The sequence below is a fragment of the Petaurus breviceps genome, unplaced genomic scaffold, assembly GCF_028583685.1.
Source record: "Petaurus breviceps papuanus isolate PSGF00001 unplaced genomic scaffold, PetGlider_PUasm1.0 63, whole genome shotgun sequence".
NCBI classification, from domain to species: domain Eukaryota; kingdom Metazoa; phylum Chordata; class Mammalia; order Diprotodontia; family Petauridae; genus Petaurus; species Petaurus breviceps.
Genome location: NW_027186418.1, coordinates 1417241 through 1435294, shown reverse-complemented (window position 1 = coordinate 1435294; position 18054 = coordinate 1417241). Strand labels below are relative to the sequence as shown.

At 39.6% G+C, this 18054-nt stretch overlaps 1 protein-coding gene across 2 annotated transcripts in view; it reads left to right on the top strand.

Moving 5' to 3' along the window:
* The window catches only part of LOC138173644 (tryptophan--tRNA ligase, cytoplasmic), a 41763-nt gene extending 25789 nt beyond the window's left edge, over positions 1-15974 (top strand). For both annotated transcript variants that reach the window (XM_069103695.1, XM_069103696.1), the window contains exons 7-11: positions 6585-6685; positions 9807-9919; positions 10756-10929; positions 12493-12633; positions 15460-15974. In XM_069103695.1, the coding sequence (XP_068959796.1) occupies positions 6585-6685; positions 9807-9919; positions 10756-10929; positions 12493-12633; positions 15460-15621 (691 nt within the window). In that variant the 3' untranslated portion in view covers positions 15622-15974. The remainder of the gene's footprint in view (positions 1-6584; positions 6686-9806; positions 9920-10755; positions 10930-12492; positions 12634-15459) is intronic.
* The last annotated feature ends 2080 nt before the right edge of the window (positions 15975-18054 follow it).

Genomic DNA, 18054 nt, shown 5'->3' with positions numbered 1-18054 from the left:
AGTTTCTTCATCTGTAAAATGAAGAGGGGTTAGCATCAAACCAAATGATGTTTGAAGTGCTTTCTGGCTTTCCTCTGTGATCCTATGAGAAAAGATTTGTCCGGGTTCACACAGCTGGTAAGAGCTGAGCCATTTGTCAGAGTAATGAGCTTAATTGAATTTGTTTCTGTAACTTACCCAGTTTTTTGTGAATCTCAGAGGAGGAAGGCCATGAGGGAGTGTGGTACAATAGGGAGAGGACTGGGTTCGGAGTCAGAGGTCCTGGATTCAGATCTTGACTCTGACACTCAATGCTTGGATAATAAGTAACTTAACCTCTCTGAGCCTGAGGAAACCTCAGTTTCCTTGTCTGTAAAAAGAGCAGGTTCGACTAGGTTGCCAAGAAGGCCCTTTTCAGTTCTAAATCTATGGTCCTTCCTGTTAAGAGAACAATTCAGGCTGGATTATTGAGTGCCTGCTCTGCACGTATTAGGTGCTGTGAAGGGATGGCAGTAGATCTATGAAGACTGAGAAACAACTCAACACTGCCATGATAGGGTACAAAGAACCCTAAGTTACAAGCCTGGAGACCAGGGTACTTGCCTGGCTCTGCTGAAATGTGCTGTACATTTGACTTGTGCCTCGTCACTTCCCCTTCTGGGCCTCAGTGTACCTACCAGATGATCTCTCTGAGGTCCTTTCCAGCTTTGTTTACTTCATCCCCTATCGAGCTATACAAATGGTAAGCAGTTCTGTTCGTTATGAAAAGTAATTAACTTGACAGAACAAAGGAAGAATTTGTTATACGGGGCATAATATGTAAAACCAGATCATATTTCAGTTCAGCAGTCATTTATTGATCTGCAGCATGAGGCTCTATGCTTAGCATTGGGATTGCAAATATAGATTCAAGTCTAATATAGGAAAACACACATACACCAATAACTGTGATAGCAGGGAGAATGAGGTAAAGCTCAAGGAAAGTGCTGGGAGAAGCCTGGGGAGAGAGAGCTTCAGAAAGACCACAAGATCAGGGCCTGGATCCTGGTTTTCCTACCTATTGCCCCATGTGACTTTGAACAACTCATGGCCTCTCTTGAGCTCTCCATCTTTTCCCCACCTACAAAATGAGGGGATTGTATGAGGTTCCCTCAAAGGTCTCTTCCAGCCCTAATTCCAGTGATCTTAGGAACTTTCCTGTAATGATTATTTGTGACGTTCATGGACACTCCCATTTTCCCTTCCATGTTCAAAAAGGCCTGGCATAAATGGCTCCATACTTGAGAAGGTGTTAGGCATATAGGCGTAGTGTTCCTCCTCAGTCTATACTGTTGGTTCTAAGGATAGCTGTTGGTGGGATCCACCTCCTTGTTCCCATGGAAATGGGGCATCATATGGAGGCTTTTTTAGTAAGAAAGGAGAACCAGCATTTTTTTATAGCTTGTTGCAAAGCTCTTGGTCTTTTTAAAAATTGCCCTAATTGAGTGTCAAAAATTCTGTTTGTTTCCCTTTAGTATTTTTTCATCTCTTTTACACAGGTTCCCCTCTTTGGCCTTCAGGTTCCTCATCTGTAAAAGGAGGGCAGGGGTTATAATAAATGACCCTAACATCCTGTCCAGCTCTAAAATTCTATGATTCCAAAGCTCCTTCCAGGTCTGACAGTCTAGGTTCTGTGACTTTTCTTCCCATCATGACCTTAGACATTTCCCAAGGCTTTTAGATGTTTCTAAACTGAAGTACTTTTGTTTAGGAGAAGTGAGACAATGTAATGAATGTCTGTCACACCTACGCATTCTCATCCTTCCTGCCACCATCCTAGATCAGGCTCTAGTACATCACACTCTGTCTATAAAAATAGTTAAAAATGCATTCTTATATTGTGTTTCAGAGTTTATAAAATGTTTTTCTTAATTGCTCACAAAGCATGCCACTAACCTCTTATTAGAGAGGTGAAGCATCAGAGCTATAGAGTGAGACATACGTTTTCAGACTTGTCCAAAGTGTGTTTTGTTATGCTTGACTGTGCTCATTCATACCAAGATAGGCCTTTCAGGAAGTGAGGGCTGGGGAAGTGGAGTGATGTCAGTGGGCAGAGACGGAAATGCAAGAAGGAAGAGCTGTAAGAGAGAAGATGAGAGAGAACATCAGCATAACATCTTTAAAAACAGGGAAGAGGGGCGGCCAGGTAGCACAGCGAGTAAGAGCACCGGCTCCAGTGTTGAGAAGACCTGGAGATCAAATCCCGGGCTCAGACACTTAGCACCCACCCAGAAACACCTGGCCGTGTAACCTTGAGCAAGTTACTTAGCCCCAATTGCTTAGGGGTGGCCAGGTGGCTCAGCGAGTAAGAGCACTGGCTCCAGTGTTGGGATGACCTGGATCAAATCTGGGCTCAGATACTCAGCACCACGCCCAGAAATAACTGGCCATGTAACCTTGAGCAAGTTACTTAACCCCAATTGCTTAAAATAAAAAATAAAAAAAATAAAAACAGGGAAGAAAACACATCAGAAGGAAACACAATCAGAGACGTTTTGTTAAATTTGACATATACTTTAAAACCATTCAACAAGTTTACTTGTTGAAAACTACACAATAATTGTATACATATTATATATGTATACATATACAATCAAATATTGTATGATACTATATATAATCAATCCCCTTTTGTTGGTTTTTGTATATTGAAATATTCTTTTTTGGTAATGAGTAAGTTTATATATATATATATTTATTTTTTTTTTAAATAGTGCTTTTCTCATAAGAGTGCTGAAAGGCAGGTACTTTAGGCATTGTGATCCATGTGTTGCCAGTGAAAAACCTAAACTCGGGATGCCTAGGTGGCGCAAGGAATAGAGCGCCCCCCCTGGAGTCAGGAGGACCTGAGTTCAAATCCAGCCTCAGACACTTAACACAAAATTAGCCATGTGACCTTGGGCAAGTCACTTAACCCCAATTGCCCTGCCTTCTCCCCTCCAAAAAGAAAAACCTGAAGTCACAGAGTTTAGTAAATTTCAAAGTCAGTCAACAGTTGAAAAGCAGGTATTAAATACTAAACTCTGTTCCAGGCAGTGTGCTAAGTGCTGGCCCCAGTGCTTAACATTTTAATTGGGGAAACAATGTACAGATACCCAGATGTACACAGGACATGTACAGAGTAGATGAAGGTCATCTAAATGAAGCTTGGGAGAGGGGAGGAGTTCCTGCAGAGGATGGTGTGTGAGTGGAGTCCTGAAGGAAGGAGATGCAGAGGCTTCTAAGGGGAGTGAGAGCAGGGGGCCAACTAAGGCTAAGGCGTAGAGACCAGAGAGAGAGCATCCTGTGCAAGGAAGGACCAGCTGGATCATAGAGTAGAGAATGAATGAAGTGGAAAGACACTGAGAAGGACTGTAAGTGTGAGAGGTCATAGGGAGCCAGGAAACCAGGGGGTCATGGATCCTGTGGGCACTGTGGGGCAGGCTATGGACCCATTATCACAAGAATGTTTTTAAATGTGGAAAATAAAGTACAGAGGCTGACAAAGAAAACCAGTTCTATTGAAATACAGGGATCAAAATATTTTTTAAACAATGGATTCAAGGATGCCAGGGTAAGAACCACTCCACTATACTTTATTGAGCTGGGTGGGGTGCCACAGGCAGTGTTATATGTCAGGAAAATCATTTTGGCAGCTGAATGGAGGAGTTTGGAGTGGAGTAAGACTTGAACTCCAGTTTTCTGACTACACATCGGGTGATCCCTCTGCTTTTTTTCTTTTATAATAGCCTTTTAAAAGGTATCCCACCTCAAACTCTCCCCTGACAGGCCATCTTATACAATCTGTCAAATTAATTTTGTTCAAACACTGTTCTGCTCTCGTCATTCCCCTGCCCAGAAAGAGTGAGTGCCTACCTACTCTCTAAGGCATCTAGGGGACAAGCCTGGAGTTAGGAAGACCTCCATTCTAATCTGACCTTAGACACCAACTATCTGTGTGACCCTGGGCAAAGTCAGTTAACCCTGTTTGCCTCAGTTTCCTCAACTCTAAAATCAGGATAATAATGGCACCTACCTCACCGTATTGTAGTGACAGTCAAATGAGATAATATTTGTAAAGCACTTCTCACAGTGCCTGGCTCATGGTAAATGCTACATAATGTTGATTCCCTTCCCTTTCTCTTTTTCCACCAGATAAAATTTGAGCTCCTTAGCCTAGCATTCAAGGTCCTCTGGGCTCCCAACCTATCTTCCTACTCTTCTTTCTGTACTCTGTGCTTCAGTGAAACTGAATTATTTACATACCCAAAACTTTTTTGTTGTTGTTTCTATACACGTACATAGGTTTATCTCTCCTTTTCTTTCCTTCCCTTTACCTGTCCTAATGGAAACTACCCATCCTTCAAGGCCAGTGTCAAATGTCACTTCCTCCCTTAAGCCTTCCCTGATCACTCAATCAAAAGTGATCTCTCCCTACCCTGAATTTCTAGAATACCTTGTTTATGCCGCTCAGATTATAATACCTGACATTTATATAGCACTTTCTCATTTTAGTCCCAAATGTTATCATCCCCATTTCATAGATGAGAAAACCAGGGCAGGTCAGAAAGTTTAAGTGAGTTGACTGTGGTTGCACAATTTCCAAGAATCAGAGGTGAGATTTAAACCGGCCTTCCTAACCTAAGGTGCCACATTCTGTCTGCTTTGCCACAGTGCCCCCAAACTGAAATACTGTTTTCCAGTTTTGCCTTATTTACCCTAACAAGACCATAAGCCCCTTGAGGTGAGGAACTACATCACAGAAGTCATGCTGCCCTTTGATTCCCTTCTTCATTTCTCTTTCCCCTATAGCACATAGCACAGGCCTTGCTCAAGGCATTCAAAAAAGATTTCTTAATTGAATATAGAATGAAATTCCCTATTAAAGAAAGCTCAATTCTGGATTAGAATAATTTCAGTACCCATCACTAATGTTTAAAAATGAAAAAACAAGAGAGAATCATCCCCCTTTCTGAATTAAAACTACCATGATTCTCCCACATTTGAGACACCATCGATACACTCACCTTTGGGTGAGGTTATATTATTTGTATGATATAAATTTCCCTTACCTATTAGTTGTCTGAATTTAAAGTGCATCCTTCCATTGTTCATTATATTGTATGAATCATTATCATCTGTCCCCCCCGTATATCAGCTCAGAAAGAAAAGAGTCAGTGCCTGATTAATGAGTTTAAGGATTTATTTAATAATACTTAATTATTATTTCATCAAATATTTATTTTATTATGTATATATTATTCTTTTAAAATAATAAATATTAAATTAAAATTTAGTAATTTATTTATTAAGAAATTTCCATTAAGATGCATGGGGTTTTTTTTTTTTCAGTGATGAGGAATGTGATTTTTTTTTTTTATGTTAAACTCATAGGGTCCTAGAGTTTAGGAGTGGAAGTGACCTTAGAGTTCAGCAAGTGCAGCATCCCTTATTCACTCCTGGGAGCAGTAAATGACAAGGCTGGTATTGGAATCTCTCCACTTTGCTGCTCACAGTTTGCCAGTGCTAGGGCACAAAAGTTTCAGAGGAGTCATGATTTTGTACATGGAAGTGTCCCTTCCATCAACACAGATTCCAAACCTCATGTGCCTTAATATACCATGTACATGAGTCTGTGACCCCCCCCCCATTCCCCCCTGTAGCAGCAAGCACCCCAAGGGTCCTCAGGGTTTGCTGCCAACACAGGTTCTTGGATCTGCTTTTATAAAGGAAAGCAACTCAAAATGGGTTAACAAGCTTACTTTAATCAGTCAGACATATATCGTTTACCTAGTTCAGGGGAAAAAGGTCAGCACCCTGAACTTCAAAGTATACAGGCAGAATTATCAAGACAGAAACAGATTAAGTAGACAGCTTTCCAAACTGTCCAACCATTATATCCATACCAAATCAACATCTGGGTTTTTCAAAGCCAGGGGGCTCTGGACAAAAGCTTCCCAGAATCCAGATCAAATCACAGAACACTTCTCAAAGTGAGCCCCAAAACAAAGCTACACATCAGGGCTTATATAGCCTTCTCCTGGCTCAGAGAATGTAACAACCTTATTGACTCACTGGCCAATCAAGAAGTATCTACTGAAAAACAAGCCTCTCATCCCAGGCTCCAGGTGCACTTTAGCCTAGGGGCAGGGAAGATCTTCAAAATTTATGTTCCCATTACACCCCCAAAAAAACTTCACCACCTGGTGTGCAACCTTCTCATGAATAGTCTCGCTGAACTTAACTCAGTCTCCAGACAATAAATATACAGTTGGTTACTAGACCATATGCAGTCTTTCAACTTTATGAGACCTGCCGGAATCAAGGTTCATCTGGCATAGACTTCAAGAACCCAGGGTCCCCTCCGTGGTGTGTCAAAGCATCAGGAGGATTTGAATTGAGGTGACCTCTGCATCTGACAGGATCAGAGAATCAGTCAGCCATGTGTTTTACATGATCACTGTACAAGCTCCAAATTGATATAGGGTCAAACTTCACGTTTGCTTCTAGTTGATGCTGCTTAGATATCAATTTCTCATCCTGAGCAACCCCAAGAGCAGAATTTTATTTTTGATTCTTCTCTGCAGGTCGAGTCCAAGTTTCTACAAGAATGTGGTCAAAATCCAAAAGCATGTCACATTTAATCAAGTAAAGGGCATCTTTGGCTTCACTGACAGTGACTGCATTGGTAAGATCAAATTCAGCTGTTTTGGAATCATCTATTTTTAGGTGAAAGATAATCTAATTATATAAACCAGCTATATTCTACACTAAGTACTACTCTCTTTTTGGAGACATCAGAGGAGCATAGAATAGCAGCTTAAAACAACAGAATAATGTATGTAATTCAGGAGAATGAGATAAGGTATTTGGTGCCTACCCCAGAGAATAGGGATGCTTCCTGAAATTTCTACCATATCAGCTTATCTCATTAAATATTAAACACAGGTATGAGTAATGCTAGAACACAAACAGCTGGTATAATGCCTTCAGTCAGGTCTAGTTATCCTTATGTGAAATTTTACTTCATTTTTGAAAGTTCATTGATCCTCTAGAAGCCTCATCCATTTTATTTTTTGAAAGAAAGAAAATTGGATGATTATCTCATTTCCCTCTTCTTTGTCATAGGATCAGTGAGGTATAATTTATGTAGAAAATATTTTATAAATTGTAAATGCAAGTTACTCTTATATTATAATCCTAGGGCAGGGACAAACTTGGGGAATCACAAAATTATAGACAGGTAAAGCCAGAAGGAATCACAAAATCATGAAAACATAGAACATAACTGTAGGGGTCCTTGGAATATCGAAGTAGGAAGATCTTTGAAATTCTCTTCCTTTTAAACAGGCAGATACAGACCTAGAGAACGGAAGCATCTTACACAGAAATCATCTGGGTTTTCATTTCAGTGTTTTGAATTCCATCATCACTTCACTGCAATGTTTTCCTAGCTTTTAAAATTTTTACATTTTCATAAAAACCAACACCGTTATTTATAATCTGTAATTATCAGTAGGATGGACCTAGCCCATATGGCCCATTCCTTCATTTGAAGTTGAGTAAATGAGTTGGGCAGATATCTTCCATGGAAGGAAGAGCTGATGCAGACCATCAGTGCATTTTTAATCATACATCCTCCAGTCAGCTCATGTACTCGATCAGCTACTTTGAAGGCTAACAATTATAAAATCATGGCTTCAGAGAGCTTTAAAATTGCAAGGGACTTCAGAAGTCATCTAATTCAACATATGTTCACTTCCAAGAAGTTCCTGGTCTTCTAAGTAATGTTGTAGAACCAATTCCTCTTGATCCATGACAGTGAATTTGAAGTCGTTTGATTTAGCAACCCAAATATCTTCTATCAAGCACAGTAGTCAGTCTTGAATTTAAATTTTGGTTCCACCAAACAGTGTATGCCCCTCCCCCAAGAATGTCCCTCATTAAAACATGGTTCAGAGGAAAGACTGGGAGTTGGAAGATGCTTGAAATTAAAACCTGGCCTTCCCACTAACTAGCTGTGTGACCTTAGACAAGTGACTTCTTTTCTTTGGGTTTCAGTTTCCTTCTTAGTCATTTGGGGGAAGGATAGGCTAGGCGATATTTTTTGAGCAGGTCAAAAAAATACAAGGATAGAATAATAAGTAAGGAAAATCATCTCGAATGGAAAAAAAATGGCTTTGATAAGAAATCAGAGCTATCAATATTCATATGAAAATATGCTCTGAGTCACTGTTAATTTGAGAAATTCAGATTAAAACAATTCTGAGGTACTGCCTCATCTATCAGATTGGCTAATGTGACAAAAAAGGAAAATAACAAATGCTGGAGGAGATATAGAAGAAATTGGGCCATTAATTCGCTCTTGGTTGTGAACTAGTCCAACCAGTCTATAGAACAATTTGGAACTGTGTCCAGAGGACTAAGGGACTGTGCATACCTTTTGACCCAACAATAGGACTCCGAGGTCTGTATCCCAAAGAGAAAAGGGAAAAGAGCCCATTTGTACAAAAATATTTATAGCAGCTCTTTTTGTGGAGGCAAAGAATTGGAAATTTAGGGATGCTCTTCTGTTGAGGAATGGCTGAACAAGTTGTTGTATATGATTGTGGCGGAATACTATTGTGCTTTAAGAAATTATGAAGGGGATGGTTTCAGAAAAACCTGGGGGGCAGCTAGGTGGCAGTGAATAGAGCACCGGCCCTGGAGTCAGGAAGACCTGAGTTCATATGTGGCCTCAGACACTTAACACTTACTAGCCATGTGACCTTGGGCAAGTCACTTAACCCCAATTGCCCCTCCAAAAAAAAAAAAGAAAAACCTGGGAAAACTTATATGAACTTGTGTAAGGTGAACTAAGAAATAGGAGAACATTGTACCCAATAATAATAATACTGTACCAGTGATCAGCTGTGAAAGACTTGCATACTTTTATCAGCACAGTGATTTAAGACAATTCCAGACAACTTACAATGAAAAATGCTATCGACAGAAAGAGAACTGATGAACTGAGTGCAGATTAAAGCATACTTTTTTTCATTTTCTTTATCTTTCTTGCTTTTTTTGTGATAGCTAATATGGAAATGTGTTCTGTGTGACTTTACATGTAAAATGAGTATCATAAAGGGCAGCTAGGTGGCCCAGGGGTTAGAGCACCGACTCTGGCGTCAGAAGGACCTGAGTTCAAATCCAGTCTCAGACATTTACTAGCTGTGTAACCCTGGGCAAGTCATTTAACCCCAATTACCTCAAAAAAAATTGAATATCATACTGTTTGCATTCTCAATAGGTAGGGAAGGGATTGAAGAGAGAATCTCGAACTCAGAATTATGGGGAGGCTGGGGGGAAAGACATGACAATTGGGGTTAAGTGACTTGCCCAAGGTCACACAGCTAGTTAAGTGTGCCAAGTGTCTCAGGTTCCTGACTCCAGAGCCAGTGTTCTATTCACTGTGCCACCTAGCTGCCCCATGAACTCAGAATTTTTAAAATGAATTTTAAAATGAAGTATATCAAATTTAAAGAAAAAAAGAAAGAAAATAATGGCTTCTAATAGCAATCTATCTTGATGCTTTAGCTGCAAAATTTTAAATGAAGAAACATCTACCTCTTCTTTTAAATACAACTTAGAGCAAAATTTAACCAACTACGATCTTGTGGACTTCTGTAAACTATAGTCTTTAATTTCTGATTTGCCAAAGTCTAAATATCCAGACTAGTAGCTAGAAATTCATAACAGAGTAGCTAGCAGCAATGGGAGTTATCGAGTTGAAAAAATATTTGTCTTTTGTAATTTTTTTTATTTTTCAGGAAAGATTAGTTTTCCTGCTATCCAAGCTGCCCCATCCTTCAGCAACTCATTTCCACAGATTTTCAAAGACAGGACAGATATTCAGTGTCTTATTCCATGTGCTATAGATCAGGTGAGAAACCGTTACATCTCACTTAATTTGAGCAACTTTTGTTTCTATATGGTATCAAGATTTTAATTGGAGTAGCCTCCAAAGTATTATTCATTTATCAAGGTCTGGGCCTAGGCATAGGAAATCTTCTGTAACTGATGCAAAATGAATTAAAAACAACCAAGGAAAGAATATACCTCATGATTACAACAGCATAAAGAACCAAAAAAAACCAGTTCTATGTCATTATAATGTTTAGATTGGGCCCAGGAAAAGAGGTGAGAAAATAGACCTTTTCCACAGAAGGAACTGTGGTGTGGAGTATAACATGTAGTGTCAGATTTGGTTTAAGTTTTGGTTAGTTTTATTGACTTTATTTTTATTTTTCTTAGTCAAAAGGATAAGGAAGACTGGGACAATACATTTGAAAATGAAAATGATATAAAAACAAAGGATATTGATTTTTTTTAACCTGAAGCTAAAATACAAGGATAGAAAATAATCCCCAGCTCAGTGTAGCAGAAGGGCCCAGGACTTGAATGTGGGAGACTTGACTTTGAATCCCAGCTTCCACATCTGTGTTGTAGACTAGAGGCAGTTTTTTGTAGTAGAAAGTGCTTTGACACAGGATTTAAAGGTCCTCCATTCAAGTCTAGGTCCTGACTGACTTTGGGCAACTATGTTTGCTTTCCTGAACCTAATTTTCATCATCTGCAATGTAGGGACAGTGATATTTGCACTCCCTCCATCAGGATTGTTATAAGGAAAATGGTTTGTAATCCTTAAAACAGTATGTAAAAGGAAATTATTTTGTTGTCCTCATATAATATCTGTGTTTCTTCTTCTCTTTTTTGTAGGATCCTTATTTTAGAATGACAAGAGATGTGGCCCCAAAGATTGGCTATCCCAAGCCAGCCTTGCTTCATTCATCCTTCTTCCCAGCTCTGCAGGGAGCCCAGACTAAAATGAGTGCCAGTGACCCCAATTCTTCCATCTTCCTTACTGACACGGCCAAGCAGATCAAGAACAAGGTAAAGACCTCCCTTACCTGAAAAACAGCCTATAGAAGGCAGCCTGTAGGTGGCTCAGTGGATAGAATTCTGGACCTGGAGTCAAAAAGACATGAGTTCAAATCCCACCTCAAATACTTACTAGCTTTGTGACCCTGGGCAAGTCATTTATTCTCAGTTTGCTTTAATCCCCTGGAGAAGGAAATGACAAACCAATCCAGTATCTTGGTATGGTCCATGGGACCACAAAGGGTCAGACACTACTGAACAACAGTGTTTTTGAGAAATATTCACTTTTGCCCCTGGTGAATACTTGTTGATCTTTAAGCATTCACCATTGTAATAATTTATACTACTAGAATGACTATTACTGTAATTTCCTCTACCCATTTGATTTGTTGTATTGGGTATTACTTCTAGGAATCAGCTGGGCCATGTCAACAACCATATCCAAAAATGTATTGGAATGTACTAAGGTGTGGTGCACATTCCCCTTCTAATTTTGTTGTTTCATGGGATTCTTTTCCTGCTCCTTTTTTATGACTCCCTTTTATGTGTGGGTTCATAAATTCTTCAGAGTTCAAAGGGGACTGAACAGATAATTCTAGGGACCCAGAAGTTATGTGAACAAAGTCTACATTCTGTCAGACCCAACCAACCTGGAAAGGTACTAGACGTGGAGAATGTGTCTGGCCCCAAATCATGTATATTTGTCAGCTGAGAACCAAGCTTAAGTACAGAGAGATTCAACATCAAATGTAGGAGATGTTCTAATTATGAAGACCATCCACACCCTCCAGTGGGATGTAAGCTCCTTGAGGGAAAGAATTATTTTTTTCCTTTGTATTCATAATGTTAAAATGATGTTAAGCAGTTTGCATAACTTTCTGCGGTGGGCAGGCTGGGAAAGGGCAAGACCCAGTGGGGGAGGGCGGAGCTGACCCGGCAGTCTGCTCACTTCCCTGAGGTAGGGGGATGGAGAAAACCCCACACAACAATAATACCTATACTAGTAGTCCCTTGCAGATTATAGATATTTAATAAACTCTTATTGGATTGAGCTGACTCTCTGAAGGAATACATCCTTCAGAGGTGGGTCTGTGATCTTGCTTAGAGAAATCCCTACACCAGTGAAATCTTGGATCTTTGGAGTGTTGAAATAGTATTGATGGACATGCAGTGGATATTGCTGTTTTTATATTTTCTGTTGGCATATTTATTTGTTTGAGACAATCTCACCATATCTCACCCAGGCAGTGCAGAAGTGCGGCAGCCACATACAGACCCTTTCCCAATATTAATTGGCACAGAAACTTTCACTTGCTCCATTTTTCCGACCTGGGACAGTCTGCCCCTCCCTAGGCAGGGGCCACATCTGATTGGTACTGAACTGAGAGGAGATGCTGGTTCTCTGTACACCCCGATGGAGCTCAGAATTGTCACACTTGGTGATCCACCAGCCTTACCACCTCCAGAAACAGGGGTTTCAGGCATGTGCCACCACTCTCAGCTTACCTTTTTAGCTAAAAGTATTCATTTATCCAAATTATCACAGATTATGTTTTCATGAATTTTGTTCTGCAGGTCAACAAACACGCATTTTCAGGAGGTAAAGACACTATAGAGGAACACAGACAGCTTGGAGGCAACTGTGACATTGATGTGTCTTTCATGTACCTCACCTTCTTTCTAGAGGATGACGACAAACTTGAGCAAATCAGAAAGGTATTTCTAAGGGCATAATCCAGCATCGCGTGCCTTCTCTCTCTGGCTTTCTGTGTAGCTAAATAGCATTTACACATTAGAAATATTTCAGATAAATGGGCAAGACACTTGTTCTCTCTCAGGAACTGAATTTTGCTACTTAATTTGGCTTCAACTGCAATTTGATTTTAACTGAATTTGGTTGGTAATGTGTTTATTATATTTTTGACAAATGCTTTTAAAACACCTGTTGTATGTAGAATATTATATTGAGCATGAAGAGAATTATAAAGTTTAGATAAGCCACTATCCCTGCCCGCATGAAACTTTCAGTTGAATAAATAGGACACTTACATAGATAACTACAATACTTGATAAGAAAGAGACAAAAGCAGCATGCTGACACCTCTTAGAGGAATGGTCATTGCTAACTGACAGGGAAGCCTGGCCTGGAGATGGTGGCATTTGACTTGGGTTTAAAGGATAGACAGAAATTCATGGAGGGACTTTGCCATAGGGGCCAGCATAAACAAAGACATAAAGAGGCAGGGGAGGAGCACAGTTCATACTGGGATGTCTACAGGTAGAACAACATAGCACCAGATTTGAGAGAGCCTTAAATACCAGAGTGGGAAATTTGAAATGTACTCATTAGGCAAGTAGACCAGCTTTAAAAATGTTCTGAAATAGGGATCCTTAAACTGGGATCAATGAACATTTTTTTTAAAATATGTTGATAACCATATTTCAAAAATAACTGATTTTCTTTGTACATATGTATTTTACTTTGTGCATTTAAAAACATTATTCTGAGAAGGGATCCATAGGCTTCACTAAACTGTCAAAAGGGTTCATCACATACAAAGAATTTTAAAACCCCATTCTAGAGATGAGAACTAAGAAACTATTTTAAATACTTAAATTTTGAGTTTGAGTGTATTTGCAGTAATGTGTCCCAACAGAGTTTTGTGTTCATATTTTTTTATTTTTTGGTTTTGCCTTGTTTCATTAAAATATGTAGGAGCAATAAAACCACATGGCACTTTACATTAATCCTTCTACTCTGACACAGAGGAATGGCTGGTTCTTGTCAGAGGCTATTCATTAATCACCTGGACAGAGAGCTTTAAATATATATATTTTTGAAGATGTTTCTAAGTTTCGTAGTTTGGTGGTAGAAACAGTGCCAGACCAAAATGGTGTAGTGAAGAGAGCATTGGACATGTTATTAAAAAATCTGGATTTAAGTCCCAGTTCCATCATTTCCAAGCTCTCTTCAGGCTTCCCAGGTTTGTGAAGATCTGCTGCTGAAGCACTGCAGAAAGCTAAAGCACTACAGAAATGGGACTTACTCTGATTAGCCCAAAGGTCCAGCAACATAGCTTAGCATGTGCCAGGTCTGGTGCTAATGAACTGTATGACTTGGGACAAGTTGATCGTGCCTGCGTATCTACACTCCAAACTGAAAGTTTTGTCAGATTGACCAAGAGAGCAAGTATTAGTTGGCCCTTCCCATCACAGAATCTGAGAGTCAGAAGGGACCACAGAGACTACATAGTCCAACTCATCTGGAAAAAGGAATCCTCACCATAGCATGCCCGAGAAGTTGTCCTCTCACCTCTGCGTAAAAGCTTCTAATGAGAGAGAGCCCACTGCTTTCCAAAGTAGTCTATTTCAGTTTAGGATATTTCTGATTGTTAGGAAGTTTTTTTTATATTAAGCCAAAATTTATAATTCAGTCAAATCTATAAGCCTCACATAACTTCACAGATCAATTCAATCAACATTTTATTGTTCTTTTTTTTATTTAGAATTTTATTCCGTTTAATCCACAAGCCTTATATGACTTTATTTTTTTTAAAAAGACAAAAAAGCCAACAAAAAAAAAAGTAGTGAAAACATGATAATATCCAAAATTGAGACACTTTTTAAAAGCAGAAGCTCTGAAAGTTCAGTCTACCAACTGAAAGAACCCTAATAAGACAAAAATTATAAATGGGGCAATGATGTCATTTCACAAAAAGAATTTTATGTAACTGAAGGAAAATTTCTAGGGCATAACTCTCCTTATAAGTAAGTGGGGGGGAGAGGGGGACAAGAGAGGAAAAAAATGAAATTTCAGTGTTCCAAATGGGCAAAAAGGTGATCTAGCTGAAGCTATGCACTAGGAGGATTCTTTTGGCAGCCCTGTAAGGGGCAGTTTGAAGACAGAAGGAGTGGAAGGCAGGAACACCAGTTACGACACTGTCCCAACGGTCTGGGTGAGAGGGGACAAGGCCAGAACTGAGAGTGGAGCAGAAGGAGGGATGTTAGATATGCATTATGGTAGAACTTACAGTGGCAACTTATTGGATGAAAAGGACAGTTCTATATGTTTTTATATAGAATTCCCTTAGAGCAATGTGTAAATGTGACTTAGCAGTAGTGGTGCTGGTAGCATAGGCTTTGTTGGCAGATGTGGACTAGAAAATAGCTTCCCAGGCCTCTCACTAACCAGCTCTGTGACTTGGAACAAGATAATCGTGCCTCCCTTTCTACTACAGATTTACAATGTAGATAATTCCCATCCCTGTCTATATCCTGCTCTTTCTTTAAAGTTGAATAAGATTGTATAGTTTGTGACCACTCATCAGGGACGTTGTGAAGGAGATTCTTGCTGAAGGTTAGGGTTGAATTTGATGCCTTCTGTAGTCTCCTCCAGAACCTCAGAGCTAGAAGGAATTTCAGGGGTCATTGAATCCAAACCATCCCCGAACAGGAATGCCCTCCCTCTCCGCCATTCCTGAGAGTGGGCATGTGAATCTCAAGGAGCAGCAGCCTTCCTTATGATTTTGTTCTCTCTGGCAGGATTACTCAAGTGGAGCTATGCTCACTGGAGAACTGAAGAAGACGCTCATTGAAGTACTGCAACCTTTGATCGCCAATCACCAGGCCCGGCGCAAAGAGATTACAGAGGACATCGTGAAGCAGTTTATGACTCCAAGGAAGCTGTTCTATGACTTTCAGTAACACAAATCACATAGACATCTGGGTTTATATACACACAAATTCATCAGTAAATATCCACCTGATTGGATTGCTGTCACCCATAGTCATCTATCAGCTGTTAAATATCATATTTAATTGAGACTGAGAGTTGGAAGGGACCTCTCACAAGTTCTGTCTACAGCATCCCTGACAAGTGGTGATCTTATCTTACCTTATTGTCTGTAAGCCATGTTACCATGTTTATTCCTGTGAATTACCGTGTACCAGCTTAACATAGACAAAAATATTGTGGAAAAAGTCTGTGCTGTGTAATAGTGTGTAGGCAAAATAAAGAATTCCAGAAATTAATTTCTACTACAAAATAAATGAAAGAATACGGTTTGAAGTGTTTGAAGAAAGTTGATCATCCATTATGTGGCAATCCAAGCATTTAAATTCTCAGCAAGTTGAGAAAAGTATGGTTTATTAACTGGACAGATCCTTATATTTTTTTAACCCAAAATATATCTATCTGTGCTTATATTTGGTACAGATACTAAAAATGTCCATTTCCAGTCTTCCTTGGTGTTCTGAATCTATTCTTTTACATTCAACTTTGGGCAAAAATGTAAATTGATATATATCTAGAATCAAAATGCCATTCCTGCTGAGTTAAAAAGTTACTTAGAAAATCAATCTTGGTATTTAGTGAGTTTCACTCTGGTGCTTGCTGCCTGAACAGAGAGGCTGTCTTCCCCTAGTACTAACAAAAGCTTGGAGATGAGTTTGACTAGAACATAACATCTCAGTTGACTCAAGGGCCAACCTTGACACAGTTCTGGTATTGTGGATGATGCTTCAATATCACATAACAAGTTCTTATGAAATTATCAAATCTTTTATTGGTAAATTTTTCCATTTTGTTTCTTAAACTGTTTTCTGCTCTCTTGCCCATGGCCATATTCCAGAAATCATGCTTTCTTAACTATGATTTTCCAGTATTTCTAAATCAAAGAATCAGAAATTTCCCACTCCATTTGACAAAGGAAATATGAAATGATTTTGTCATTTTGCTTTTGATATATAAAATGCTGAAAAAAAAAACACCTTGCCTTTTCAAATTATTGTCTTAGCACTTGACTGGCTTAGAAATGCAAGACAGGACCCAGAAACACCTGGCCGTGTAACCTTGAGCAAGTTACTTAACCCCAATTGCTTAGGGGCGGCCAGGTGGCTCAGTGAGTAAGAGCACCGGCCCCAGTGTTGGGATGACCTGGGGATCAAATCTGGGCTCAGATACTTAGCACCACACCCAGAAATAACTGGCCGTGTGACCTTGAGCAAGTTACTTAACCCCAATTGCTTTAAAAAAAAAAAAAAGAAAGAAAGAAATGCAAGACAGGAAGGTTTCTCTTAACTTTTTCTGAATTCTTAAGGACAATAAAAATAGAAAGAAAGTGTTCACTGTGCCAACTTGATAATATGGACCTGAAAACCCTGAAGACTCACCTGAAACTTATGTAATGTAACTCTGTAGTGAGTGAAATCAGCCACCTGTATCAACCCCTTGCTATTCTAGCCATTCCTAATTCTGAATCTTTGCTTTAATCTATCTAGAAGAAAACACCATCCCTTCTCCCATGCTCCCCTTTGCAAACAACTGAATCTCCCTCTTCTCCCCTTCTCATCTCCCATCATTCAGCATTTCCCCTACTATGTCTTTATTCACCACTGACTCACATGAAGAGGTTGACCTTGCCAAGGAAAACCCACCTAGATGCACTCTTGATCCCACTGCATCCCATCTTCTTTAGAAGATTGCCCTTTTATCATCCCCCCTCTCTCACTAACTCAGTCTCTCCCTGTCTACTAGCTATTTCCCTGCTTCCTATAACTATTCTAATGTCTCCCCAAATCTTTTTTCTTTTTTGCTTTTTGGAGGGGGGAAGGTAGGGCAATTTGGGTTGTGACTTGCCCAAGGTCAAATGGCTAGGTTTTTTGTGTGTGTTAAGTGTCTGAGGCTGTATCTGAACTCACATCCTGCTGACTCCAGGGCCAGTACTCTATTCACTGCACCACCTAGCAGCCCCAGTCTCCCCAAATCTTAAAAAAAATTTTAAAAGTCCTCAATAGGCACAGAACCAGGAGAGCACTGTGCATACCAAGCAATCTTGTGATGATGATCACCTGTGGAAGACTTAGTTACTCTGATCAAGACTGATCCAAGACAACTCAAAAGGGCGCGTAATGGAAGATGCACCTATCTCCAGAGAGAGAACCAAATGAATGAGTGCAGATGGAAATACCTTTTTTAAATTTTCTTTATTTTTCTTTGTGTGTGTGTGTGTTTTCTTTTTCAGCATGCCTGTATGGAAATATGTTTTGCCTGACTTTCCATGTATAATTGCTACCATCTTGCCTTCTCAAGGGGAGGAGAGAAAGAACATTTTGAACTCATTTTTTTTTAATGAATGT